This window comes from Rhinolophus sinicus, chromosome 15, assembly GCF_057876585.1.
Source record: "Rhinolophus sinicus isolate RSI-liver-muscle chromosome 15, RSI-T2T, whole genome shotgun sequence".
In the NCBI taxonomy this organism is placed as follows: Eukaryota; Metazoa; Chordata; class Mammalia; order Chiroptera; family Rhinolophidae; genus Rhinolophus; species Rhinolophus sinicus.
Genome location: NC_142515.1, coordinates 63,619,789 through 63,647,725, shown reverse-complemented (window position 1 = coordinate 63,647,725; position 27,937 = coordinate 63,619,789). Strand labels below are relative to the sequence as shown.

The 27,937-nt window shown below is 43.3% G+C and overlaps 2 protein-coding genes across 5 annotated transcripts in view; one reads left to right on the top strand and one right to left on the bottom strand.

The window, feature by feature from the left end:
- Window positions 1-27,937, bottom strand: part of WDFY4 (WDFY family member 4) — a 324,321-nt gene that overhangs the window by 51,900 nt on the left and 244,484 nt on the right. The gene's annotated exons all lie outside the window — the stretch shown is intronic.
- On the top strand, window positions 1,604-27,937 carry LRRC18 (leucine rich repeat containing 18). The gene is made up of 3 exons (XM_019730132.3): window positions 1,604-2,427; window positions 18,873-19,732; window positions 22,918-27,937. Exons 2-3 carry the CDS (start codon window positions 18,969-18,971, stop codon window positions 22,937-22,939), a joined length of 786 nt encoding a protein of 261 aa, XP_019585691.1. The 5' UTR covers window positions 1,604-2,427; window positions 18,873-18,968; the 3' UTR covers window positions 22,940-27,937.

Below are 27,937 nucleotides of genomic sequence, written 5' to 3'. Positions count from 1 at the left end.
AGGTCAAGAAAACATAAACCACATGAGAAGAAAAGTCACTCATCTGAGCAAACTGGAAACACATGTCTGCTAATGGGTTTGGGCTCTGTCCCAGGACAGGGCAAGTGTCTGCTGGAATCTTGCCCAGCATTTCACCTGCGAGAGCTCCAGGACAAGGAGCATAGGTGCTGAACGATGCTGGGGAGGCAGTCCGTGGCATAAGCAGAGTTTTCCATAAGCATCCAAGAGATTGATCATAGAAACACTCTCCTTTTCTTCTCCTCAGACGCAAATTTGGGTTCGCCTAGTTTGCAGCTCTAGGTAATAGGTCAATAGAAATCCATGAAGAGACAGACGTTTTTGCAAACCAGAGATTTTACCCTGTACTAACAGGATGTTGACCCTTTCTGTTATAACTTCCTTACTTTCTTCATTTCTCTAACATGTAGAAATCTTGCATACAGTTCTTGACATAATAATAATAATAATAATAATAATAATAATTGTCTAATGCATTACAGATTGCAAAGACCTTTTGCATCTTGCCTAATTTTCACAAAGCCATTCTCTCCATTTACAGATGAGAAAAGGGAAGCGTGGGGTGACGGAGTGATGTGTAGACTAGGGGAGTTTGTGGCAGCTGGCTGGAGCCACTCCAGGGCCTGGCATAGAGCCATGAACTCCCCACACAGCAGGCTACTCAGAGCACCTGCAGGGACCACACCGTGACCCAGGGCCCAACTCCAGTCAAGTTCTTTCCTCTGAGGGGGAAAAGCAAACAAAAAATGACAACAAAAATCTTAGTTCTGGCTGGATTAGAAGGCAGTTAGTTACTGACAAACTAGTACTTTCTGTATATTTGGAGTTTAAAAATGAGCATTAGCAAAATATTATTGCATACCTATGCCATAAACATAATGCTGTACATATATTGAAAATCTGGAAATTAACCTCCAGATGCTGAAATTGAGTGGCTTTAATTTTTTATAAGGTTTTGCATATCTACATTTTAAAATGTATTTATCTTCTTGTATAGTTCCTCCCTCAAAATATTGATTTTATTTTTGTTTATCTGTGTTTTATGATTCTTATATTATTAATTTTCTAATTTAAATTATGTATTATGTTGGTGCATACATAATTGCGGTTTTTGCAATTAGTTTTAATCTTTTAAACTGCAATTACTTTTGCACCAACCTAACACTTTTATGAATATTCTAATTAGAAATACACTAGGTAATAGGATTTCAGGTAATTTAAATTTTTCTACTCATCTTCATTTTCCAATTATTTTAAACTCATTTATTGTCTAAATTAAATGATCTATTTTATTTTCATTGTGGATTAAAGGGAAGGCATATGTATAATATTTTTCATGTATTTAAAACTGATGCATTTAAAATTTTTATTATTAACTGTATTTCTAATTTAATGATTTATTATATTTTTATTTGTTAATTTAAACTATTTCATTTTGCTTTTTTGTACTTTTCAAAGTTTTTATTGCTCGGATTAATTTTGCATTTCAAATTATTTATTTGTTAATTATTTTATTTATTTCCTAATTCTATCTGGGTAGGGCAATTTAGAGTATTTTTATTTATTTATTTGTACAGATGCATTTCTAATTTTTCTACAATATTATTTCATTTGCATAATAATTTTAATATTTATCTTTTTTGCCAATTTTCTCAATTTCTAGGAATTTAATTTAAAGAAAAAATCTGAACAAAGTGACTATATATGCACAAATATATTAATTGCAGACTTATTCATGGCAGTGACAAACTGGAAATAAGAGGGAAAGCAATGTCCACCAAGTTCAGTATTACACATTCATTCAAAATGTAGATTCCAGAAACTACCTATCAGCAGTGACACAATATGAACTGAGGAAAAATGGTTATAAAAGTTGTATGATTTTATGAGCATTATAGTCAGTCTGATTTAATAGTGTAAAACGGATGTAAAGAGAAAACTAGGAAGTAATGAAGTTCAAATAAATAAACCGATAAAAGACAGCCTTCTCAAAAAACAAAGAGCAGAAAAAACTATTTGGACAAATTACAAGGAAATGGAATGATATTTCATGGGATTCAATGCTGTGGAAGTAAAATATTTTTCCCTCAAGAGAAGCAAATGAGGCTTTTTCCCCTCAGTTAGCAACGTCCACTTCCGGCTGTCGCCACGGAAAGCGCTCTGCCTGGTGCTCTAATCCTCCCATGGCACTGTGGGGGGGCGGGCAGGCGTACCCCCACTGCAGGAATCTTGCCATGCAGAGGAAAGCCCGCCTGTTGGGAAGTTTGGGTGTCCTGGAGACCCCTTCAGCCACTGTGTTCTTCCACCTTGCAGGCTGGCGTCAAGGTTATGCTAATTAACTCCAGGTGAGTCTTCCGTTGCCTGGTGACAAAGTTTCACAGTTGAGGAAGAAGAACTGGGACTAACAGGGTAAGTTTTTTCTTGTGGCCCTGCATTTATAGATTAACTTTGCAAAACAACAACCGCTTCAAACTCTGCTTTTTTTCTCTCCTTTGAGTAAGCAACTTTGGAAATGCTGGTTTCCCGGGGTGCCTTACTTACAAACCCAGACGCAAGCTAATTTATTATTTAGGAGAGGAGGAAGCTGGCTCTGAGCCCTGGGTTGGAAGGGCAGCTAGCTGAGGACCTCGCGGTTGTTTTCAGGTGCCTGGCTGTGGGCAAGCTTGGGAAGGACAGGGTGCGAGTCCACGGGGCTTTGGGGTCATGGTCAATTATTTTTCCAACATCTGAGTCTCCTTGAGCATTCTGTGGCTCCGCAAGCAGGGAGAGACTAGTGTTCGAACTGCTTCTTCCCCCCAACCAGTTACCCCTCTAAGGAAACTGCAGTGTGGATACTGGTCCATTTAGGAGGCTTGAGCCTGGTAAGGTAACTTCTGCAGAGCTCACTTGATTACTGCTGACTGTGGTGGGTTTTGGAGCACAATCTGTCTTTTGAGAAATCTGGATGCAAGCCCCTTTCACAAGCTATCCTGCACACTGGAACCCACCGAGAGGTTAAGTCTAAGGCTGGTCTGGGCCTTGCAAGGATTGACTCTTCATGGAACACAGTAGAACATATGCCTCTTCTCCCTCTTTCCTTCACAGGTATAATGGGGAAAGGTAGGAGCTTGTACTTCAAGTCTGTGTGACTTCGGACAAGCTACTTGGCCTCTCTGAGCCTATATTGCCATATCTGTCCAGTGGAGATGAAAATCAATACATCATGAACTTATGACTCACTTATAATGTCTGTAAAATGCCCAGCTTATAGTAGGTGGTCAGTATAATCAATACACACAGCTGAAGTCTAATTTGAATGTGTTAAAAATTATGTAGTGACATTGCTTTGCAAGGGTCTTGGGCACATAGTAGGTTCTCAGTCCAGTTATAATCCATGTGGCTGTTATGTGAACCACGTATTGAATGCCAGCTCCTGTGTGATTAAACTGGGAGTCAGAAAGGTCAGAAAACATGTGCAAAGTCACACATCTAGGAAGAGACACAGCTGTGACTGGTCTCCAAGCTGGGGTGACTCATGCCTTCTAGGTCTGAGCCTCAGCCTGGAGGGAAGAAGAGAGGTGCTAGGACAGCCACTGTCCACTCTGCAGAGCACCTGAGCCTACATGGTTGTCTAGAGACTGATTTTTAGGGTCTGGTGCCTGGTGGCTCCAGCTTCCTCTTGGGGTTCCACGGGGCTCCCACTGCTGTCCAGTGCTTCTTGACTGGCAATGCTGAGGAGAAGTAAGGGTGACGCTGCTCTTCCCTGCACCTGTCATCTGGGGTGATGGGACAGTCAAAGTTAGATGTTTCCTGGTCCCCGGTCCCCCTTGAACACAACTGACTCACAGCCCCCAAAAGGGCATGATGGGTTACCCTCCTGAATGATCCATTGCCAATTCGATTCATTACCAATTTCCAATTTCCAAGCTCTCTACCATTCTCACATAACAGAAAGCATCTCAACCCCCACAGCTGGGTCTGATAACACATGTGTTCTTTCTTTTTTGTTGAGGGATCAGCCTTAAGAACGGGGCTTGACCTGGACTAGTATGCAAGTTCCCATAGGATCTAACTCAGTTTAGGCTATAGCCTAGAAAACATGATGAGTCAGGGACTTCCCTGTCAGCCCAGAGAGCCACATTTATCACAGGATGTTGTTAAGGTCAAACGTGGACGGAAAGGGCAAATGGCTGATAAGTCCACAGATAAGGAAACTGAGCCGATGCTGGCTCTGCTTGACTAGCATGTGGCTTTGACAAGGGACATGCTCTGGAGGCTCGGTGCTTTATCTGTAAAGTGGGCTGAATGGATTAAATGAGATAATGCATATAATGCACTTGACATAAATTAGTGTTCAATACGAAAGAGAGAGTATATAGAAAACGCCAGGCCCCCTAGGAATCTCAGCCTGCTCTTGCACTTTGTCTGACCCACATATGCAATCCAGAAGACTGTTCCATCAATTTGGCTTTGGCCAGATAGCCACACTACGTACTGTGCTCCTCTGCCTCCTGTCCCCTTAGCACACACTTCCTTTCCTGCCTGCACCCAGCCTGTCTTCATGTACGCTCCCCTCCCTGTGTCTGCTGACTTCCCCGCAGCCAGGGTAAGCCTTCTAAACTTCCATGCAGCTCTCTGCCCTCATCTCCTACCTTCCCCTTGTGGCCCCTGCTGCCCCCCATCTCCTTAGACAGCTCAAGCCCCTCCCCACCAGGAGGACTTTGCACTTGGTACACCGCCTCCCTGGGGTGTTCTTCCCCAAAGCCTCCCAAGTGGCCTCTTCTTAGTGTTCAAGTGTCAGCTCAAAGGTCAAGTCAGAGAGGACTTCTCCGACTATCTCAGCCTAAATTAGCTCCCCCCACCCCAATAATCTCCTCCTGAACCTTCCACAGCATCAGGTTTTATTTTTGCAGAGCACTGATACCAATTGAGGTATTTTTGTTTGTTTTGTTTTTATTGCTTGATTTGCTTTCTCCTGAAATAGAGGTTTCATGAGAAGCACAGCAATGCTTGTCTTGTTCACTGCCTGTCTTGTGTCCTAACCTGATCTGCAGAATGAGTCAAATACAAACTGTTGAATGAATGCATGAATGAATGAATGAATGAGCAAGTGGGTAGCTGGGGGCTGTATATAAGGTTTAGAAGTTAAAAGTGGATAAAGATATAACCATAACTACAAGTTACTATCATTATTTTTACTTTATTGTCATTAATATTAATTTGTGCTTAAAAGGTGGCAGACTTTTGTGCTTGGGAATCAGCAAAGATTACTCCCCAAGCCCTGCCTCTGGGGTTAATGACCAGTGGGGAGTGTGCTGGGGCTGCTGATTTGAGGGAGGCAATGAACCTACAGCATTGTTTGCCATCCTAGAGGCAATGGCTGCGGGAGCCAGGTCACCATTCCACACTGGTCGCTTCAGTCATCACCGCATTCACTCTTCATAACAACTTGCAATTTTCTAATCCATTTTGCAGACCAGTAAACTGAGCTCATGATTAAAACCAGGTTGGCAGTGAAGGTGGGGGAGAAGCCTAGTGCTACTGGCCTCAAAACCCCTCCTTGCTGCCCTCGTGCCTGCCTTCTGTTGAGCACGTCTGTACACAGCAGAAGGGAACGGACAGAATGGCTGACACGTGGACCTTGTCCCCATGGAGAGAAGGCTCAAGAGCTGCCCAGTCCTAACCCAAGTGCCAGCTGCCTTTACAGCCATAGTTCACACCTCTTCCAGCAAGGGACGTCTACTTGCTTCGGGGCATCAGAAAAGGGCACAGAGCTGAATGCTTCAGAAATAACTTCAAATAAGCCTGATAAAGACTCGAGGAGGAAAGGGAAATCTGAAGTTAGGAACTATTGCTACAGAAAAAAATTAATATTAGAAGCCACGGCATTGTTTGAAAGTTGCCTTACATACAAGCAATGAGCACAAAACTGCCTTTTGCACTCTTTCACCTAAAACATCCTTTAAAAATTAGACCATCGTCCTTCCAATGCCTCACCTCTGACTGGAGAAAATTTAGCCGCTATTTAAATAAATATCCTCCCTCACATTGCACCATATTGCGGTCACCACACCTAAAAGTCTGCATGGTTTTTATATCACACTCACCTGCAGTTAACCGGGGGTTTTCAGTGCAGGGAGCAGTGTTGGCTCTCAGAGAACATCTCTGGAGAGAAACCAGAATGGGTGCCTGAGGCTGCTTACCCCTCGCCCCTCCACTACTGCTCTAGCATGGCCTGGCTCACAGAGGACGCAGGACAGCCTGGGGCTGCCTCCATTCCTGCTTAATCCCCGTGTCTGCAGTGGGTGGGGACATCTCTCCCAGTGCTCCTCCACCAGCAACTGCCACCAGGCAAACTGGGATTTCAACTCACAACCGTCACTACCACCACCATCCCATCACCACAGCTTCCCTTCACCAAGCATCTCTCGTGCCCCAAGCTGCTTTGCCTATGGAATCCTCAAATTACTGTGTTTTACCTGAGGAAACTGAGGCTAAGAGAAGGCCCGTAGCTGGTTCAAGGTCAGGAGGAAGTGGGAAGCCAGGATGTGAGCCAGGCTTGTTCACTACAAACCTCTGGCACTCGGCATATGTATATGGTCCTTTCTTATCTCTATCCAGGTAATGTTCTCTCCGATTTCCCTCTTTGACACAAATATGCTCAGTATTTTAAAATCTCCCCCCTCTTTCTCTCTCTCTCTCTCTCTGTCTCTGTCTCTCTCACACACACACACACACACACACACACACACACACACACACACCTATTTTAAACAGGATGGCATGAGTAACTTCACAGCATTCATGCAATCAAAAGGAAGTGGAACTCTGTGTGTGTGTGTGTGTGTGTGTGTGTGAATGCATGTTTGTTACTACACCTAGATCACCAAGCTATTGAGCATAGACTAACAAAGCAAGTATAGACCGAGAAGAGAAGCAAGTGGCTTGTCCGTGGCCCGGGAGCACGTGGCAGAGGCAACATCTAACCCAGCATGGTCCACTCCCTTCCATGTCCAGGCTACCTGCCCTGCCCCAGGTGCGCCCACTCAGTGGTCAGCACGTGGTAGCTTTCTAGTAGCACCCAGACCTTCTCTGAGAGCACACAGTTCACAGAGAAGTACCAGCCTAGTACAACCCTATGGCTGATGCCAGCCTCGGGGCTGGGTTCCCTCCTGTCTCAGGTAGAAATCAAAAAGAGAGGGCATGTCCCTGTCTGTGATCATCGTGGGGCAAATGCAGGCACTGGCCTTCTCTGCTTGGTTTGACATCCCTGGGGATTCTTCTCGCTACAGTTAGAGCATCATTTGAAAAATAAGCCAGATCATGTGTGGCCTAGTTTTGCTTTTTATATTGTGCCTCTGGCCTTCCTTTTTTCCTCCTTTCCTTCTTCCTCTGCCTCCTTGTCTTCTTCCTCTCATCTTCTCGCCTCCTCTGCCATTCTGCTTGCTGCCTCTCCCCTCCCCTCTGCTGGTCCATCCGCTTAGTCCATCTGAAACACCCTCCCTAGCTCCCTGAAGACTCACCTCCTCTGCTCAGACATCTCCTCAAACGCCCTCGCTGGCCAGTGTCTCCCAAAGAGCGCATCTCCCCAACACCACTCTATTTCTGTCGTCCTCCTTCTCTTCCTAGTAGCAGTCGTCGCCACCTGCCTTACGTGTTTGCTTGGTTTTGTTCATCTCTTCTTCTAGAACGTGGGCAGGGCCTTCGTTCTGTCTGCTGCATAAAACTGTACCTCGTTCATAGTGGTTTTACAGTATGTATCGTTGATGAATGAATGAATTCCAAAGGGCCATGGAAAGGTCAGCTGATCCTCAGGACTGCCCTTCAAGGTAGCTCACAACTTCACAGGTGGGTGGACTTGCAGAAAAGCCTTCCTTAGAGCTGGGGGCTGTCCTACAGCAGATGGCGGCGCCGGTGTACACAGCCGGGTCTGTGCCATGTCTGCCCTTCATTAAGGTCTCACTAGGGCCACATGGGGTCATGGTACAGAAAGAATGCACACACCACAGGGCACCCTGTGATCCTGGGGGAGTGGGGCTGTATCCCAAAGGGACTATGTGTCCTTGTTCTCCAGGATAAGATCATCCAGTCTGCACAGTGAACAAACACGCTGGGCTGTGGACTCTGAATCGGGTTTCTCCCCAGGTGCAATCCTGGTGTCCTGGTTCCACTGTGGCTCAGTGGCCGCTGCTCCTGCCCTGCATCTCCCCAACACGATCACAACAAAGCCTCCAAGGCCCTCTCACCCTCACCCGCCCTTCAGAAGCAGCTGCTTCTAGCACCCTGTTTAGAGAACTAGGAGCTGAAGCTCTGTGAGGCTCAGGGGGCTGTCCAGGGTCCCCTGGATGTAAATGGGGAGCTGGTGGAACCCACGGGGGGTGGGGGGTGGGAGAGAAGTCCTGTGCTTTGCGTCCTCTGAGCTGCCTCTCTGAGCCCCAGTGTCCTTGTCTGCAAGGGAGGTGGCGGCTGTGAGGAGAAAATGCAGTACCATCTGCTGGGCAGTAGCAGCCCCGAAACCACGTTGTTGAAATTGAATTATCGTGCTCCTAGCGGAATTTGAAGGTGCCAGGACTGACTTTGGTTCTTCCGCTTTCCTGTGTGTCAAGGTTGATTTTTGTGTTTTGAATGTGTTGGCTGATGAACAAGGCATTTCCAGTCTGTTAAACTAATAATCTTAATATTTTATTTTAATTGTAAGGCACCTATTCCCTTTTGTTCCTTTAACAAATCCAATTAAAACAGAACACATTCAGAATTACAAAATAGATGCTATTAAACCAATAAGAAATCATCATCTTTTGTTATTGGGCCATGTGACCCCCTGGGAACTTTTGCTCCAAATAAAAGTTGAGTTTTTATTACCCGCCAGGGGGAAGGGGGCAGTTTGACAGATAACGGCTTCCCGGCAGTGCCTGTGCAAAGCCTCACTAGTGCTAAGGCTGGAGAAGTAAATAATGTTAGGGGTAGACAAAGCTACATATCCAGTGTGCATAATGTCCAGTAAGCCGCTTAGAGAGCATTGATAAAATTAGCCTGACAATTGCCAAATGACATGAACCCAGTAATTTCCATATAGACACTCTGCTGCTCTCTGATGGGAAGGGAAGAATGTTCTGTCCAGAAACCCTGAGACAAAAGTGAACTGTGTAAGTTGGGAAAGTCACTCTCCACCCCCAGCACCCCCAGCGTCTTTATCTCTGGGTGGAAGACTCTCCCTACCCCAAAGGAGAGCTGTAAGGACTGAAGGAAATGGCAGTAGGAGGTCGGTCGCTTTCTGAAGAGAAGGTGTGACAGGCCTCTAAGGGCTGGTATAAGAATGTGGGCCTTGGGGGTGGGGCGGATAGCATCAAATGACAGGCAGGAGAAAGCTGCTTTACAATAGCGGGACTGCATTCTACAGAGATTAGGCTTTAAAGGGAGCTCACACTGTGAACACCCAACTTCTGGAGGGCTGTGTACAGCCTCTGGGGCCAGTACACGGCCAGCAGCCCCAGTGCAGGAGGGGGCCCCTGCTCAGCCCAGCACCTGGGTGAGGGGACGAATGTTTATTCTCACCATGGGTCTTGTGGGGAGCAACAGGTTCCTGTCTCCATCACCGCCCACTCAGTCACACGCCTATTATGTGAACTGGCCGGTGGCATTATGTGTACCCTTTAAACTGTTTCTCTCTCTCTCTCTCTCTCTCTCTCTCTCTCTCTCTCTCTCTCTCTCTCTCTCTGTCGTTTTCAATCTCCAAGCTCCTCCAGTTAAATGACTTCATTAATGCTGTTAAAATATCTGTAAAATTCATATTATTCAAATATGCTTAGACATATACATACATACATGTTTCTGTGAAAACGAGCACCCCATACGTTGGCCTCTGGGCAGTGGAGTGTGCAGGCAATGGGTCCTGCTGAAACGGTTTCTTCAGGGACCCCGATTTACATGTGGTCCCTCCAAAAGTCAGTGGAACAGCTGCATTACTGACCCCCGCAGGTATTTTGGACAAAGATTGCATCTTCCTCTCCTCACTCCCAGGGAGTTGACCGACAGGTTCAGCCCAGTGTACCCCATTCCCATCTAAGGAGCCTGCGGTGAGCCTCATTGCAGTTCCCTGGTTAACGCATGCCAAATTAGAACAGTCTTAACAAGTGCCTGGTCACCCAGAGTCTGAGGATTCTGTGACACTCCTCGGTTCCAACATCAGAGAGCCAAAAACAGCATTGGGGCTGTGTGGGGCAGGCAGCCTTAATCCCAGCTCTAGCCCTGGGATTGCTAAAATTCCTGAATGCCTCTCCTTGAAGCAGTGGGGACCAGCAATGTGCCCCCTAGAATGAAGCATTTCCAACTGCTTAAGCAAAGACAACAGAAGGAAGAGAGGAGAGAGGTAGCATAGTGTACTGCAAAGATCATAGCTTTGGTATCAGACATATCTGTGGTGGCTGTGCTGTGCCGTCTGTGTGACGTTGGGGAAGTCGCTTGACTTCTCTGAGCCTCAATTCTCTTATTTTAAAAATAGGATTGACACTTGGCCGAGTTGCTGTGGAGATTAGAGATGCAGGAAGAGCCCAGCAGCATGCTTGCAGCAGTTACTTTGGTATTAGTACATACAAGCTGAGTGAATGATGGTGAGTGGTGTTTGACATGATGTAGCAAATCTGAAATTGATGTCAGGAAACTCCTTCACTGTGGGGCTGTCAGCATCTCCCTTCTGCCTGTCACCGTGGTCTCTCCATCAAGTTGGCCAAGTGTCTGCAGCAGCTAATACTGTGAGAGCCACAGCAATCTTTCTGTCTCTAGGTTGTCCCCTTCCTAGCAGTCTGTCCTTCTGCCCACAGGAAAGAGCAGCTCAGTGTAACACAGCTTGGGCAATAGTAGAAAAACTGAAAACACTGCATGTTTATACCCCCAGCAAATCTAGACTCCGAAACCAGATAACACTGTAGAGCACATAGCACAGCACATGGCTCTGACCGCAGAGTGGGAGCTGGGCACATGGTCTCCTCCAGTGCAGACCCCGCCTGAATCAATCATCCGTGCCTGTGTTAGGGGCCTGGCCAGAGGTTCCAGACACACTCACCCCGTGGAGGGCCCCACAGTGACCACCCACATCGCCACCGGCCACGTGGCTTCTCGTGTAAAGGTACAGCATGTTCTGGGGAGTGGTGGAGGGAACATGGAATAATTTGAAGCCACGTCACAGCCCAGGTGAAGCTGGCCTGTTCCATGTCTAGTGAATGGGTCTCCAGAGCGTCAGGGAGAGAATAAATGCAATGACTTCTGAACGAGTGACTTCGCTGGGAAGTTTGCATCATTTCCCCTTAAGAGATGGCTTACGAGCAAAAGATATTTCTCATCCATATGGCATGAAACTTGCTGTGGATCTGATCCAAATACTGGCCATGCAACAGTGGCGACTTCTGGGGTTTAAGTTCTACAATGCATCCATCCTGTGTTTCAATGCATCAGTCAAAAGAGTGAAATAATTATTGTGAGATCATGTTAGCACGATGTTTAAAGATATCAGATATATACAGGTCAGTCTGACTTAAAAATATAAAGATACATGAGCACGAATCACCCGATAAATTCTATTATCATAGTGATGATAATGATCTCACAACTGAAAATGCTTACAAATGTTTTGATGGCATTAAAATATAGGCTGGCATTACATTTTTAATTTAGATATCCATGGGGTGTCCCACCATGCTGTTTGATTCACAATGACTAGATCAAAAAATTAATTAGAAATTAAAGTGAAACCAACGGTCCAGTTTTCCCACAGTATGAAAACCAATTGTACAGACAAGATGCAATAGTACATTTAGAAATTTCTCATAGTTGGGCTTCTCGGCTCTTCATGTGAAATGTAATCTATTATTCGTCTATCCATCCATCTCTCTGTCAGTCTGTCCATCCATCCACCCGTCTATTTACATCTTTCTCTCTATAATTGCCAGCTTCCCTTGTGTGGGTTGGTCCCACTCTTACATTTAAGGATTCTGTGAATTGATAATAACAGGCCATCTGACATCACCTCTTTCACACTTTTCTTGCCCATATTTACTCTCCCACTCACTGGGCAGGCCTGCGCGGGATGGTGACCAGCAGAGTGAAGTGAGAGAAGGGATGTCCTGGTCCTCGCGGGCTCCTGTCACTTGGCAGGCTTCTAGTGGTGCTCAGCAGCTCAGGGGTCCAGGATGGACCCTGAGCAACACCGTGCACCTGGCCCTCCATAACCAAGAGCAAGGGGCCCAGCCAGGTAAGGTGGCCCTGAGGAGAAGGTGGAGAAACAGGGCTGATCGTACTCCATCTGGCCTGGGGCTGTCTGAGGACCAAACACACTGAGGAGGAGGTGAAGTGTGTCCCCCCAGCCAGCTCCTACTCAGCCTTGCAGGGGATTAATGAGCGGGCTCAAGAGCCAAAGTTCCTGCTGGAGAGAAGCTTCTTAGTGGAGAAGTGCTCTGTAGATAGCTCCACGCTGCTTCCTTCGCATCATTCCTCAGAGCTGGGAGGGCTTCTCATCATGCTTTGGGTGGGCTGTGGGAGCAGTTTCACCTGGGCCAACCTGGCTGGATCTCCAGTCTACTGGAAGTACCCTTTACAGCTAGGGCCCCTCTCACCCTCGCTTGGTGGTTTGGCCTCCTTGCGCTGAACTTTACCTTAAATATAAGAAATACAAAAGACAGCCCAGGCTTTGGGGTGTTCAGGGGATGCCGGTAGCCAGAACCTGTAACAATCTAGATTTTAGCTGTTTGAGCTTGGGGACTGGCTATGTATACTGCTCATCTGTGTAACACAGAGGCCTGGTACATAGTAGGCTCTCAGGATGCTTACTGAATGAGTGAACGAACATATGAATGCACGCAGGAGCAAGCACATGGGCTTGGCTCAAATTAGTCCCGAAGGGCTAATAAGGACCATGGACAAGTGAAACTGTATTATTTGTTCAGGCCCATAGGACAGAGTTGCTAAATAAATACAGAACTATGCAATGTTTGGGATAGGGTTTACAGACAGGAATTCCCACCCGTTCTCAGGAATTTTTTTTGCTTTCCCACTCCCAAATCCCGAGATACAAACTGTTTCCTTTTCTCCACGATGAATCGTTTCCACAAAGTGATGGCCAATACTACCAACCACTTGAGTTCAATGAGCTGATTTTCCCAATTTCCTGACCAACTTTTCTCGGGATTCAGGAACAGGAAAGTGAAAAAAATTCCCAAGAACACATGGAAATTCCCGACCAGAAACCCTAGTTTGGGACATAAGCGTACTAAAAACTATCCACTATTTATCTCAAGCTCAAGTGTAACTTGGAATTTTATTTGCTAAATCTATCAACCACACCATGAGAAGTGATCGATAAACATAATCAGTCCATCTTTCTTTTAATCAAATTTTTAACTTGAGTGCAGTACGACAGATTTTCTGACACGCCACCTTGCGCAGAGCTGTCTTCTGCAGTGTGTCCACACGTGGTAGACATTCACGGCAGTGCCCACATGGCACACATTTGGACGCCCTTTGTAGGGCACAACAGGGCTGGGGGAGTTGCATAAAAAAGTCACAAATTTCCAAGCCGGGCTGAGCAAACAGCCACTGTGAGAGAGAGAGCGATAAAAAATAGAGTCCCAAATATTTTTAAGTTTTAAAAAGAATTTATAAAACTTACGTACAGTTAAATTGCTGATTTCTGTGTGTATAGTTCTCTGAGCTCTAATATTTGTACAGCTCTATGTAAGCACACAGGATCCAGGCAGTTGTAACATCCAGAAACTTCCATGTGCTGATCTCTTGTTGTCCATCCTGCCCCACCCCAATCCCTACCCCTAGCAACCACCCAGCTGTTTTCTGTACCTATTGTGTGGCTTTTCGAGAATGTCATATAAATAGAATCATTTATTATTTGGACTCTTGAGATTGGTTTCTTTGCTTCAGCAAAATGCTTTTGAGATTTATCCAAGTTGTTGCGTGTATGAATAGATTTATGCATTTCTGCTGAATAATATACCATTATAAGAATACTCCACAATTTCTTTATCCATCCACTGACTGAAAGACCTTTGGGTTCTTGTTTTCGTTTTTGTTTTCTTTTCAGTTTTTGGCAGTTATGCATAGAGCAACTACAAGCATAGGTGAACAAGTTTGTGTGTGAACATAAGTTTTTGTTTTATAAAGGTAAACACCAAGTTGGGGAAATGCTGTGTCATGTGATAAGTATACAGTTAATTTTATGAGATATTGCCATGGTTTTTCATAGTGACAGCACCATTTTGAATTCTCATCAGGAATGTGTGAGCACTCCAGTTGCTCCATATCCTTGCCAAACCTTTGTACTACTGGTTTTTTATCTTATTTTAAATACATATTTTTTTAAATAAAATATTTACTTGAAAATTTTATTTAAAAAAATAACATTCTAATAACTGTAGTGGTATCTGACTGATTTTAATTTGCATTTCCCTGCTGACTAATGATGCTGAGCAACTCTCTGTGGGCTTATCTGCCAACCATATAATTTCTATGGTGACAATTTTTTTGTTAAATTTTTTGGGCATTTTTTTTATTGCACTGTTTACTTCTTTACTGTTGATATTGAGTTCTTTATAAATTCTGGATATCAGTCCTTTGTTAGATATGTGATTTGCAAAAGTTTTCTTCTAGTCTGTAGCTTGTCTTTCCATTCTCAACAGGTGTTTTTTGGTTTGTTATTTTACAGAGCAAAATTTTAAAATTTTGTTGAAGTCAATTGGTCAATACAGGCAACCCCCGTATAACATGGTTGTGAGGTTCCTAAAAAATGCCATGTTATGTGAATCCGTGTTATACGAAACAAAGAACTAGTACAAAAAGGGGGTTAGTTTCCAAAAATAAAAAAAAAGCATACTATTATATCTTTATAATTAAGAGAAATAGCTTTATTAAAGCAATTTTCACCAAAAGTATAATATATTAATATTTATTAAATAATGTTTTCTTTGTCATCACTACTAAGCACCATTAACCAAGGGCGTTTTCTTTTTGACAAGATATCTTCATCCTCTGAGCTTCCTTCAGCATTATGTTGACTTCTATTCCGTACTTTTTGCAAAAAAAAATCTGTTATTTTAGATTGCTTGCTTTCAGCTGAGAACTCTTTATAAATGCCTTTATATGGTGCTAAGCACTTGTGAAGTTCTCTCTTAGGCTTTGTGCTTCTTCCAGTGGAAAGATCTTCATTAGGAAACACAGCTCCAGCTGTTCAGCTAAGTCTGGGCCTTTTCTTACGCTTTTCAGAGTAAAATGTTTAACTTCTTCATTTTCACCTGTGCTGTCATCCCCTGAATTATCTGGCATATTGCACATGTCATTTCCACCAAATTCGCTTCATCAGTTTCTTCTTCCACCAGTAATTCTTGGATCTGAAGCCGAAGGGCAGTCATAGTGTCAAAACCTTCCCCTCCTAGTAACTTAAAATTCTAGTAAATTTTAAAATTCTGCAGTCAAATCTGACATGACATCCATGCTTGAATGAAAAATTTCAAAGGAGATTATCTTTTGCTCTTAAAACTCCTATTACGCTCCGTGCTGTTTGGGAATTTCTCTAATTTCGAATGAGATATTTTTTGCTCTTAAAAGCTCTTATTATTCTCTGTGTTGTTCAGGGATTTCTCTAATTCTCAAACTAAACTGTGTTAGAGTGAAACCGTGCTCTAGGATGCTGTGTTGTACGAGGGCTTTCCCCCAATTCTTGAACCATGTTAGAGCGAAACCATGTTATAGAAGTGCCGTGTTATACAGGGGTTACCTGTGTTTTCTTTTATTTATTTATTTAGTTTTGCCTAATTCAAAGTCATAAAGATTTTTTCCTACATTTTCTTTTAAAAGCTCTGTGATTTTACACTCATATCTATGATACATTTTGAGTTAATCTGAGTTAATTTCACTAGGTTGAGATTCATTCTTTTGCATACATGTAACCAATGGTTCAAACACCATTTGTTGAAAGTTTGTTTCTCCATTGAATTTTCTTTGAACTTTTGTCAAAAATTAATTGGCCATATTGACCATAGTTTTATGAATCTATTTCTGGACTTTATTTCACTGATCTATATATCTGTCCCTTCACCAATACCACATATTGTAATTATATGATAAGTGTTAAAATTGGGACACATGGATCCTCCTTTATTTTTCTTTTTAAAAATTGTTTAGGGTTTCTAGTTCCTTTTCCTTTCAATATAAATTTTAGAATCTGTTCATTACTATATACAAATAATCCTGCTGGAATTTTTATTGGAATCACATTGATCTTTAGACCCATTTGGAAAGAATTGACATCTTAACTATATTGAGTCTTTTAACTCACGATCATGCCATGTTTCTCCATTTATTTAGATCTTTGCTTTCTTTCATCAGTGTTTTATAATTTTCATCATAGAAATCCTGAACATTTTTGTTATTTATGTGAAGTACACATGTGTTTTAATGTTTTGGAGCATTATTATTTTTCAAATTTCAGTTTCCAGTTGTTCATTACTAGTATATAGAAATTCAGTGGGGGGGTTTGTGTAACCTTGCATCCTGCAACCTTGCTAAATTCATTAATTAGTTCCAAGAGTGTTTTTTAAATTCTGTAGGTTGACAAATCAGGTCATCTGTGAGTAGGGATAGTTTTGTTTTATTTTATTCTTTCCTATTTATATGCCTTTTATTTTTCTTGCATTATTGCATTGGCTAAAATTTTCAATATAATATTGACTAGTAATAGCAAGTTTACCTTCTGTTTTATTCCCAAACATAGGGAGGAAATAATTCAATTCATCACCAAGTATGATTTAGCTGGAGAGAGAGAGAGAGAGAGAGAGAGAGAGAGAGAGAGAGAGAGAGAGAGAGAGAGAGAGAGAGAGACTATGTGAGAAAGCCCTTTATCAGGTTAAGAAAGAGCCTTATATTACTGGTTTGCTGAGAATTTTTGTCATGAATAGATGTTAAATTTTACACATTTTTTTTCAGCATCACTTGATAAGTATTTTTTTCTTTGAATCTGTTAATATGCTGTATTACATCAATTTCTGAATAATGAATCAGCTTGCATTCTCACTTGGTTGTCATGTATTATTCTTTATATATATATTGCTGGGTCCAATTTCCTAATTTTGTTGAAGATGTTTGTGTCTGTGCTCATCAGGGTCTTGGTCTGTAGTTTTCTTTATTTATATTATCTATGTTTGATTTTAGTATCAGGGTAAAGTTGGCCTCAGAAAATAAGTTAGGACTTGCTCCTTCTATTTTCTGGGAAAGATCATATAAAACAGGTGTTGTCATCTTTTAATGTTTGGTAGACTTTGCCAATAAAACCATTTCGGCCTAGAGTTTTGGGGAAAGTTTTTCAACTATGAATTCAGTCTCTTTAATAAATATAGGTCTTTCTAGGTTGTTTCTTTCTTCATGGGTGAGATTTTAGTTTGTGGTCACCTTTATCTAAGTTTTTCTAGAGTTGTTTTACTATTCTCTAGTCACCCCTTTAATGCCTGTGAGTTTTTAGTCGTATCCTCTCTTTAATTGGTGATATTCATAGTTTTTGTCTTCTCTCTCCCCCTCCCCCTTTTTTTGTGTCAGTCTGGCTAGAGATTTATCAATTTTATTAATCTTTTCAAAGAACCAGCTTTTAGTTTCACTGATTTTTCTCTATTGTGTTTCTCCTTTCAATTTGACTGATTTCTGCTCTTGTCTTTATTATTTTCTCCTTGTGCCTGCATTAAGTATATTTTGATCTTCTTTCTTAGTTTCTTAAGATGGAAGTTTATGTTATTGATTTTAGACGTGTCTTGCTTTTTAAAATGTTTCTAGTTTGAAAACACTTAATGCTATAAATTTCCCTCTAATCTCTACTTCAGTTTCATACCGTAAGTTTTGATGTGTTCTATATCATTTTTGATCAGTTCAAAATATTTTCTAATTTCCTTTGAGATTTATTTGACTCATGATTTATAAATATGTTTTTTTAATTGTTAACTATTTCCAGTTGTAGTTCTAATATTGATTTCTAATTTAATTCCACTCTTTTAAAAGAACATTCTTTGTATGATTTCAGTTCATTTATATTTATTTGCTAAGGTTTGTTTCATGACCAAGAATAGAGTTTATATTTGTGAATGTCATATGTGCACTTGAGAAGAATGTATATTCTATTGCTGGGTAGAGTGTTTTGTAAATGTCAATTAGATCTAGTTGGTTGATGGTAATGTCCAGTTCTTCTATATCAGTGGTCCTCATCTGGGGGTATTCTGCCCTCCCTGGGTTCACGGGCATCCACCCCTCATTACCCTTAAAGCACAACCCTGGGAGGGCCGTTGTAGAGACTACACAACTCAGATCCGGGGTATGCAGCAGAATTGTTGGAACCATATCCAGGCTATGTTGCTTATGAGAACTCAGCAGTCCCACTCTAGGAACCTGTGGGATAACTCTCCAAAAAGACTCGATTTATGTCAAGGTCTGAGAAATGTCAGATATCCAAGAAATCTCTCTTTCTCTCTCTCTCTCTCACACACACACACACACACTCACACTCCTGGGCAGGAGGTGGGGTGGGGTGGGGGTAGATGGTAGACGTGAAAGCCCAGGACAGTGGAGAGATTCTTAAATCAGGGGATAGGGGATGGCACCAGAGGGGCACCCTTCAGGCCAACCCAGCACCTCCCATTTTACAGCTGGGGACACTGAGGTCTGAAGAGGGCATTCAATGTGCTGAAGGCCTTTGGCTAGGTTACTTCTGCTGATGCCCTAGTCTCTGTGCTCTCTGCTTTCCTTTTAAACCGTTAGGGAACACAGAATTATGATTTGGGGATAGCCCAGTACCCTTTTGTCATCTCCTAACTTGATATTTTTTATCTTCTCATCAGAGTCTATCTTCTAGCAGTTTCATGTGACGTCTTTCTCAAAGTGACCACCAGCCAGTAAGAACAACATACCCCAAACATACCACCTCACTGAAGAACATGGCCAAGGGGGGAAAAGGCCTCAAGGGCAAGAAGATCACCCTCAGTGTGGCCAAGAACTGTATCAAAATCACATTTGACGGGAGAAAACGCCTGGACTTGAGCAAGATGGGAATTACTACCTTCCCCAAGTGTATTCTCAGACTCAATGATATAGATGAGCTCGACCTTAGCCGGAACATGATCAGGAAGATACCCGATTCCATCTCCAGGTTCCAGAATCTGCGGTGGCTGGACCTGCACAGCAACTACATCGACAAGCTCCCTGAGTCCATTGGCCAGATGACCGCTCTGCTCTACCTCAATGTCAGCAACAACAAGCTGACCACCAATGGGCTGCCTATGGAGCTCAACCAGCTCAAGAACATCCGCACCGTGAATTTGGGCTTGAACCATCTGGACAGTGTGCCCACCACGCTGGGTGCACTGAAGGAGCTCCATGAGGTAGGGCTCCACGACAACCTGCTCAGCACAATCCCCAACAGCATCTCCAAGCTCCCCAAGCTGAAAAAGCTCAACACCAAGCGAAACCCCTTTCCCAAGGGAGAGGAGCCAGACACGTTCTTAGATTCCATCAAGAGGCTGGAGAACTTATACCTAGTGGAGGCGAAGGATCTATGTACGTCTTGCCTGAAAAAATGCCAACAGGCCCGTGACAAGCTGAACAAAATCAAGACCGTGCCCATGGTGACACCAAGAAAGCCCATCTTTTCCAGCTTGGTCTCACCCAACTCAATGGCCAAGGAGTCCCAGGAAGATTGGAGGTGACCTGGGACCCTGACCCTGAGGCAGAGAGGGCAAAGGGAGGGAGGGAAGGTGGCAACGGGCTGCATCCACAGACACCTGAGAGACTATCCCATTGCTGCAATAGCTTTCCCAGCCAAGGCCATAAAATTCCTTGCCCTACCTTCTTGGCTTGTGGTTTTATTGACTGAAGGGCTTTTAGTTCTTTGCCATTCTACACATTTCTCTCCTCTCTGCATGCACATACCCACACATACAGGCACACTGAGTCAGGAAAGGCCACTCATCTCACTTTTGTTCCAGAACTCTCCTGCCTCCAGTCCGTGGCCTGGGCACTAACACTGTCAGTGCACTCTTACTCTCATTATCAAGCATTTCAGGATGAACTGTCAGCTCCCAAACGTGTAGCTTGTTCTGTGGAAATGCTTTCGGTCAGAGCTTCAAAGATCAGGAATCTCAGAGCATGAGTTGCTGGGAGGGCAAAAGGACATTTAGTCTTGGAAAGGGGACAAAACTGGGCCACAGAGATAGTCAGATATTATCATTAAGTATTGGCGGTAACATCTTGGGTTCAAAGCAGTACCATCTTTTTCTCCTATCTCTGCTTGCATGATTATTCTAGGAGCTTTCTCTAGACTCAACCTGCAAGCCCTTGACTGGCTGTGAATGAATGAATTTTCACTCCCATCTTATTATGTCCAATGCTTTTCCAGACTGTGTGGGAGTAAGGAAAGGATGGGTGCAGGTATGAATTGGTACAGTCAATAAATAAATACCCTCCTTGTCTCTGCTGGGAGTGGGGACTGTGTCCAATGGAGGAAAGCTTGGCTTGCCCTGGTCAGCCTGTAGGGAAGACCCACTGAAGGAAGACAAAGCAGAACGTCACTGTGTGCAGACATTAGGAGATCAGGGCCATGTGGTGTGCAGGGTTGGCCTGTCAGAGAGAAAATCAAAGGCTCTGCAGCCGGCCAGATCCAGGTGCATGGCAGGTCTCCTTAGTCTCCATCTCCCTGGGCATCTTACTTAGCTTTGGTTCCCTCATCTGTAAAGTGGGAATAATACAGCCCCCACTCCAAGGGTCATTGTGTGGCTAATGCAGATAGTACACAAAGTAAGTACTCACTGGAAGTAAGTTCTATCTAGGAACTGGCCCTTTGTGCATCTCAAAGCTGAAATACAACTTTGGTCATTGACTCTATTCATACTAGATCTTCCGGCAGAAATAACAGTGACATAGGCAGGCCTCACCATAGCAGAGAATCTTCTCTGTGCCACTCACTCACACCTTCATACTGCCTAAAAGGAAAGGATTAAGGAAGATATCTTTAGGGAAGCTTTAAAAAAAAAATTTTTTTTAATCAAGATTTTTCTGTGTTGGCAAGTTTTGTAGTAGTCAATGGAAAAGCACTGAAAGATGTCCATAAGTCCAGTGGGACCAACATATTTCCTTTTCACATGACTGACGTGCAGCCTGCTGTGCTAAGGAGGCAGCTCCTTTTCACATTATAAACCACAGCGGGCAGCATCCTTCATTTCTTCACTCCTCACTGCTTATTTCCCTTTGTGATGTTTAGTTGTGACAACTCTATGATATTTCTAAGATATAGATTTAAAATTCCCTGTTCAGTTTTCCCTCTATTAAATATTTTCCATTAGAAAAGTAACAAAACCAGGCCATAGTTTTAAATGTAACAGCTTAAAGTATCCACAATTCTACAGTGTAAGCCAGCTATAATATTGACAGATTTCCTTACTAGTTATTTTTCTGTGTATATTTTTATACATAGTTAAAATCATAGCATTCACATCATTTTTATGTTGCTTTGAAACCCATGTTGTTACATTGTCTTAATAACTATAACTTAATACATCTGCAAGGTAGTTAAACAGGGATATGCACAACTATAAGTTACTGTTGGGCATTTGTTTCCAGTTTTTCACTAACAGAAACAGTTTTGTGATAAAAGCTTGTATGATTAAGAATTTTAAAATGTGCTGCATTATTTCTTTGGTATATCTTCATTATTGCAAATATTGTGTTAAAGGGTATGTTTTTTAAAAATTATTTTTGATACATATTATCCAGTAGCTTATTAAAAGTTTATACACATTTACATATCTGCCAGTAATAGAATAGAGAACCTGTTTCACTGTACCCTTGCCAGCACTATCAACATTTACATTTTCCCCTTCATTTAATGTTCAAAATGATCCAAAGATGAATGGAGCAGTTGTGTCTTTGAAGTGCATGATGAGATGTCATGCCAGGAGCTGCCATTAGTATGTTTGGCCTTGAACACGTCCCTAAGATAGCCTTCTTGCTATTTAAGTTACTTCATTCTGACCCAACAAATACAGAATCCATGCAGCAGGCAGAGGATCCAGAGAGTGGTGGTTTGTTGTTTGGATACTGCCCATTTCCATTTCTCCCCCTTGGGACAGTTTGCCTTTAGAATTAGTGTTCCCTTCTAAATCACTCGAAGGGATCAGCAAAGAACAGGAATTAAGAAAAAAGATCTCCCTGTGCTCATAGGAAGGATCAGATCATGTATTTGCCCCTCTGCCCCCATCCTGCTCCATTGCAGCACGATTCCCCACTGCACTTGTCCTCAAAAGCCTTCTCCAGACACCTTTTCTGGATTTGCTGCCAACTGATTGGTTGGCATGCAAGATGACACTGACTTGCCAGCCTTGATCAAGGTGCTTTATTATGCTCTCGTTCTTATAGCCATGTCTTAGGAAGGGGTTTTAAGTGCATTGAAATCCACCAGGATTGAGACATTAATGTGCAGGCAGCTTTGGTTTGACACAGGATATATTCACGTCAGACATCTTGGTAGCCAAGAAACCCTGGAGGTAGGATGAAACAGAGACTGGATATAGAAGTCAGTTAGGAGGCATCATGTACATTTTATTCCTTTTTCTGTCAAGGGAAGGGTTTGATGTCGATGCTTCTTCATGCTCTAAAATACCACAGTCATCTTTACTTCTTGGAAGTTGTATTAAGCCTAAAAATACTTGATAAGAAAACCATGGGGCTTCTCTTTCTTCCAACAGAATGAAAATCCTATTCCACTAACCCAGTCACTACCCTCTCTGAAAGCCTGGCATACCTTAGGTGACCCCTGTATGACCTCTGCCCTTGCTGTGCTTGGCCTCTGTGCCTTGGAGTAATTGCCTCAGCTTCTCGTGTTTCCATCCCCAGGATGCACTCAACATCTCCCTAGAGTAGCTTATGGCAAAAACTTGAAGACTAATCAGCTAACAAGAATAAACAACTCTGAAGAAAAAAGTCCTCGGTTAGAAGAAAGAGTAGCAAGGGGAACATTCTGGAAGCCAGACTCTCCAGTGCTGACCAAGCCACCGACTTGCTTCTTTCATTCACTTTGTCTCTCTTTGCTTTAGATCTTTTACGTGTGAAAATAATTTTGGAAAATATTTGGGGTTTTTTGTGTGTGTGTTTTTTTAACGTATATAGAGAAAATACTTAAGAAAATAACAGACGTAAATTACAATTAAAGATTTAAAAGAAGACTTTAAGACATAAAAGTCTTATGGTCACTCATACTGGTAAAACCTTCACATAAGATTCAACCATCGGGGGACATTAATGAAGGCTGCATGGGGACTCTGTATTATTTTTGCAACTTCCTGTGAATCTGTAATTATATTGAAATTTAAAAAAATTAACAACACTCTTGCAATCTAGATGCAGCAATAAATAGATCCTTGTCCATGTGTCAAGTGTTAATTTATGAGTAATCATTGCAAGCTTAAATAAGTTATGTATATATAATGCAAGCCTGTGATAAGTTGTGTATATATATAATGCAATACCTCAAGCAACTAAAATTTATACAAAAAATTCATACACAGAAATATATTTGAAAATACTATGGATAAGTCAAATTAGAATTTTAACAAATCTTTCAGTAATGCACAGGTAGGAAGGAAAAAGAAAATAGAAAAATGATAACAGGGACAGATAGGAAAAAACAAAACACAGACTTCTGTCCTAACATTTTAATAATTACATTAAATGTGAGTAGTCTTTATTTGTAATGGCTCCAAACTAGAAACAACCAAATTTCCCTGAACAGGCAAACAATTAAACAAACTCTGACATATCCATTGCACGGAATACTGCTCAGCAGTAAAAAGGCACATACTATTAAAACATGCAACAACCCGGGTGGATCTCAATGACATTACTCTGAATAAAGAGGCCAATCTCCAAAGGTCACATACTCTATGATTCCATATAGAGAACATTCTCTAAACGACAGAAATGACAAATAAATCAGTGGTTGCCAGGCTTTAAGGCGGATGAGGGGTGTAGAGGGTGGACATGACCCCAAAGTGGTAGCACCAGAGATATCTATGTGGTGATAAAAATAATCACGTATGTTGCTGTTGGTGGCGGTTACACAAACCTACACACGATTCAATGACCCAAAACTGCACGTATACTGTACCAATATCAGTTTCCCGTTTTAAAATTGTACCATAATTACATAAGATGCAACCATTGGAAGACATTAAGGGAAGGCTGCATGGGGACTCGATGTGTTATTTTTCAAGTTCCTGTGAATCTGTAATTATTCTTTTTTTAATGGGAAACAATCTTACAACCTAGATGCAGCAATCAACAGACCTTGTCCATGTGTCAAGGACTAATCTATGAGTAATCATGAAGCTTTAAGCTCCTCAATCATCATGAAGAGTTAAGGCATGTCAGGAGAAAGAGCGGCTTTACCTCAGTTCACTGGACTAATCTAAACTATCCATTGTTAGGGGCCTCCTTAAAGATCCCTGACAAAGTTGCTGAAATGAAAGAAAGTGCCTGGCTTCTGTGTCCATGTGCCAGGTTTCCTGGAGGTGGCTGGGCACAAATAGCAAGCGGGACCTTGAACCAGCAAATGTCTCCCTGCACAGTTGTGGGGTTTTGCTCCCCTGTCCCCACCCCATGACAGCAACATGACTTAGGGGAGCTTGAAGGACAAAGGGCCAAGCTTGGAGCTGAGAGTGCGGCTTAATTGAGACTTATGCCTAGAAATGGGTCTGAGGTCACGGCTAAGGGTAAAATCTCAGAGAAGACATGAGCAACAATGACAAAGTAACACAGGTTGGTCCCGAAACTGAGGTCGGAGCACAACCCTGGAGGAGCTCACTGCAGGTTACCTGGCCTGCTGCTGCTGGCCCCTTGGCCAGCCATGTGAAAGCTCCTACAGGCTGGGCTATCAGTCATCCCACCAGGTTTACTTCACCTCTGGTTCCAGCAATTCTGCCGCACACCCCGGGTCTCAGTTGTGTAGTTTCTACAACAGCCCTCCCAGGGCTGTGCTTTAAGGGTGATGAGGGGTGGAAGCCTGTGAGCCATTTCTGCACTCAGAGCTGTAGCGACTGATACATGACCACTGAGTGATGTTACACACATAATACATTTATAAGACGGTGATTTGCAGAGACAAAGGGGGTTCGGTGCCTGAGAGCTCTTCCTGGAGCAGGGGCTGGCCGTCTGCTGCTGCTGCCACCTCAGTAGGCACCCCTTCTTGTGATAACAGAAGCTTGATCCTCTTGGGGAACCCCCCCCAAATATGGTCTATGTTATTGGGTGGGACTGACCCTACTCCCAGAGGTGGATGGGCACATGACCCTGACCTGGCCTAGGAGAGTACGTGGTTGGTCTGGGCTCTAACAGAACTCGGGCAAATGAAAATCACTTTAGGGATTTTGGTGAAAATGACTGTGACAGAGCATCCCTGTGTTGTGGAATTCCTAAGTGATTGATTGTCAGCCTGGAGCTGCCAGGGGCATTGACGCCCTTATGCTGAGAGAGCCTGCTGAGAACAAAGCCAGCCCAGAGGAAATCTTCACTATAAGATGGAGAACCAGCGTTCTGAGGACTCACTGAGCCCACGGATCCAGAACGCCTGGAGCCAGACCTTTGTTGGCTTTCAGGTATGTGAGGTGATGAATCTTCTTTTCAGCTTCAGTGACTTTGAAATGGCTTTCTACCATTTGCACTGAAACATTGCCAAGATATGCGAGTGTGGCGATTAAGGTTTATATGAAACAAACAATATGAGATCACCAGGGCTAATATTAAGCTTATATGCACAATTATAGTTGTACCATTGTTGAACTGTTGAAATACACCCATTCCAGTTGGTAAACAGCTACTCCACTTCCAGTGGCCCCTGCGGCCTGGGCTCCTAAGACCATCACTGGATAAGTCCTGTACTTCCCACAATTTGCCAAGGAAAGGGTTATTGCCCGGCACAAGAGGCAGCCACTCCAATGGGTCTTTTGAAGGTCATCAGTGCCCCCCATGTCACAAACAAAGTCCAGTGGTCATTTTTCTGTTCTTCTCTTACTTGGTCTACCAACAACATTTGACCAGCAACACAGCTGACCCCTCCTTCCTGAAACACTTCCTGACCCCGAGGACGTCTTCTACACCTGCAGTGCCTCCTGCCGTTCTGGCTGCAACTTCTCAGTCTCTTCTGCTGGCTTCTCCCCTTGGTCTTAACTCCTAAAGGTTGAGGTGCCCCGGGCACAATCCTTAAACCTTCTGTCCCTGTGCACTCATTCTCTTTGTGATCTTATCCAGTCTCATGCTTTAGATACTATGCCAAATTTACGTCTCCCCTGGGTCTCTTCATGAACTCCAGATTCATATAAGCAGTGGTGGACATGACACCACCTGGATGTCTGGCAGGCATCTCAAAGTTACCACGTCCAAAAGTGAGCTCCCGCCATCACCACATCCCCAAAGCAGTTCCTCCTTGCTCTTTCCCATTTCATTTTCCAATTGCTCAAATCTAAATGCTTGGTCTCATCCTTAAGTCCTTTCTGTCACACACAGAACTCACACTGGATTTGTCAACAAATCCCATCAGATGTACCTTCAAAACATGTCCGTAATCTGAGCATTTCACACGGTCTTTGTGGCCACCCCCTGGTTCCAAGCCATCACCTCTCATCTGGGTCATTGCAAAGCCTCCTAACCAGCCACCCAGCACTGCTTTGTCCCACTGTAGTCTGTTCTCCACACGGCAGCCAGGTAAGCCTTTCAAAACACGTTAGTCACACCATTCCTCCACTATGCCCCATTATTCAAAGGAAACCCCAACTCCACTAGTAGCCCCCAAGGCTTATATGAACTAGCTCCATTATCTCCTCCCACTGACGCCCTGCCCCCAAGCACTCTGGCCCCAGCCCAGCCCTCCATGCTACTCCTGAGGCATTTGCTCTGCTCTTCTGTTGGCTTGAAATGCTCTTTCTCAGTTATCTGTACACTTGTTTCCTCACTCTGTTCAAGGCTTAATTCAAATATTGCTTTTAGGTGAGAGCTTCTCTTACCCTGTCTAAAATCAATCCCCAACCTCTATCTAATTCGCTTTCTATACTTATTATCTAATATGCTTTGTATTTCACTCATTTAAATTGTTTCCTATCTTCCTCATGAAAATGTAAACTCGATAAGGACAGAGAAGATTTTGAGTATTTTGCTTGTTGCTCTGTCTAGTAGCAAACACCACACATAAACTACTGATAAATAATTTTGAATGACTTGGTGGACCCCATTACATAGTCAGTACAAATATTTTGAATACTACTCCTGGAGACATCCTTCCCTGCCTGCCCTATCCCCACACACTCCTGCAGGAAACCACCAACTACCTTCTTCTCTTCTCATTCCTAATGGAAATAAAAGCACCTGCTGATCCTGAATTGACCTTCTGGTGAACTGGGTACTTAGGAAAGGGCTGTAAGCATTTCATTCCCTGGGAAAGACACTCCATATCTTCGATTCATAAATTAAATCTGATTCTCACACCACCACACATTAATTCAGCTTCTGAGCTTTCCAAGAGTCGCACATAAGACAGACCTGCGATTGTTCACAGCCCCGCCTGAAGGCCCGATGCCAAGTATGGGCCACGGTTGACACCTCCTTGGCCCCCTGCCCCCACCCCCCACAGGCACAGGGCTTCTTCCTGCCATTGTGGGACTTCCAGGCTGTTTGTAGAGATATAATTAGCAGAAGGCACCCCAGGAGCGGGATGAGGGAGAAACGGGGTGGGAAAGTGAGATCAACAAAGGGGAAGGCAGACTGACATGCTCCTGGCACGACAACTTGACAGTGGGATCAGGCAAATGAAGACACTCAAAGCGAGGCAGCACCGTGTCTGTACAGCACGGCTGGGCTCCTCCCCACC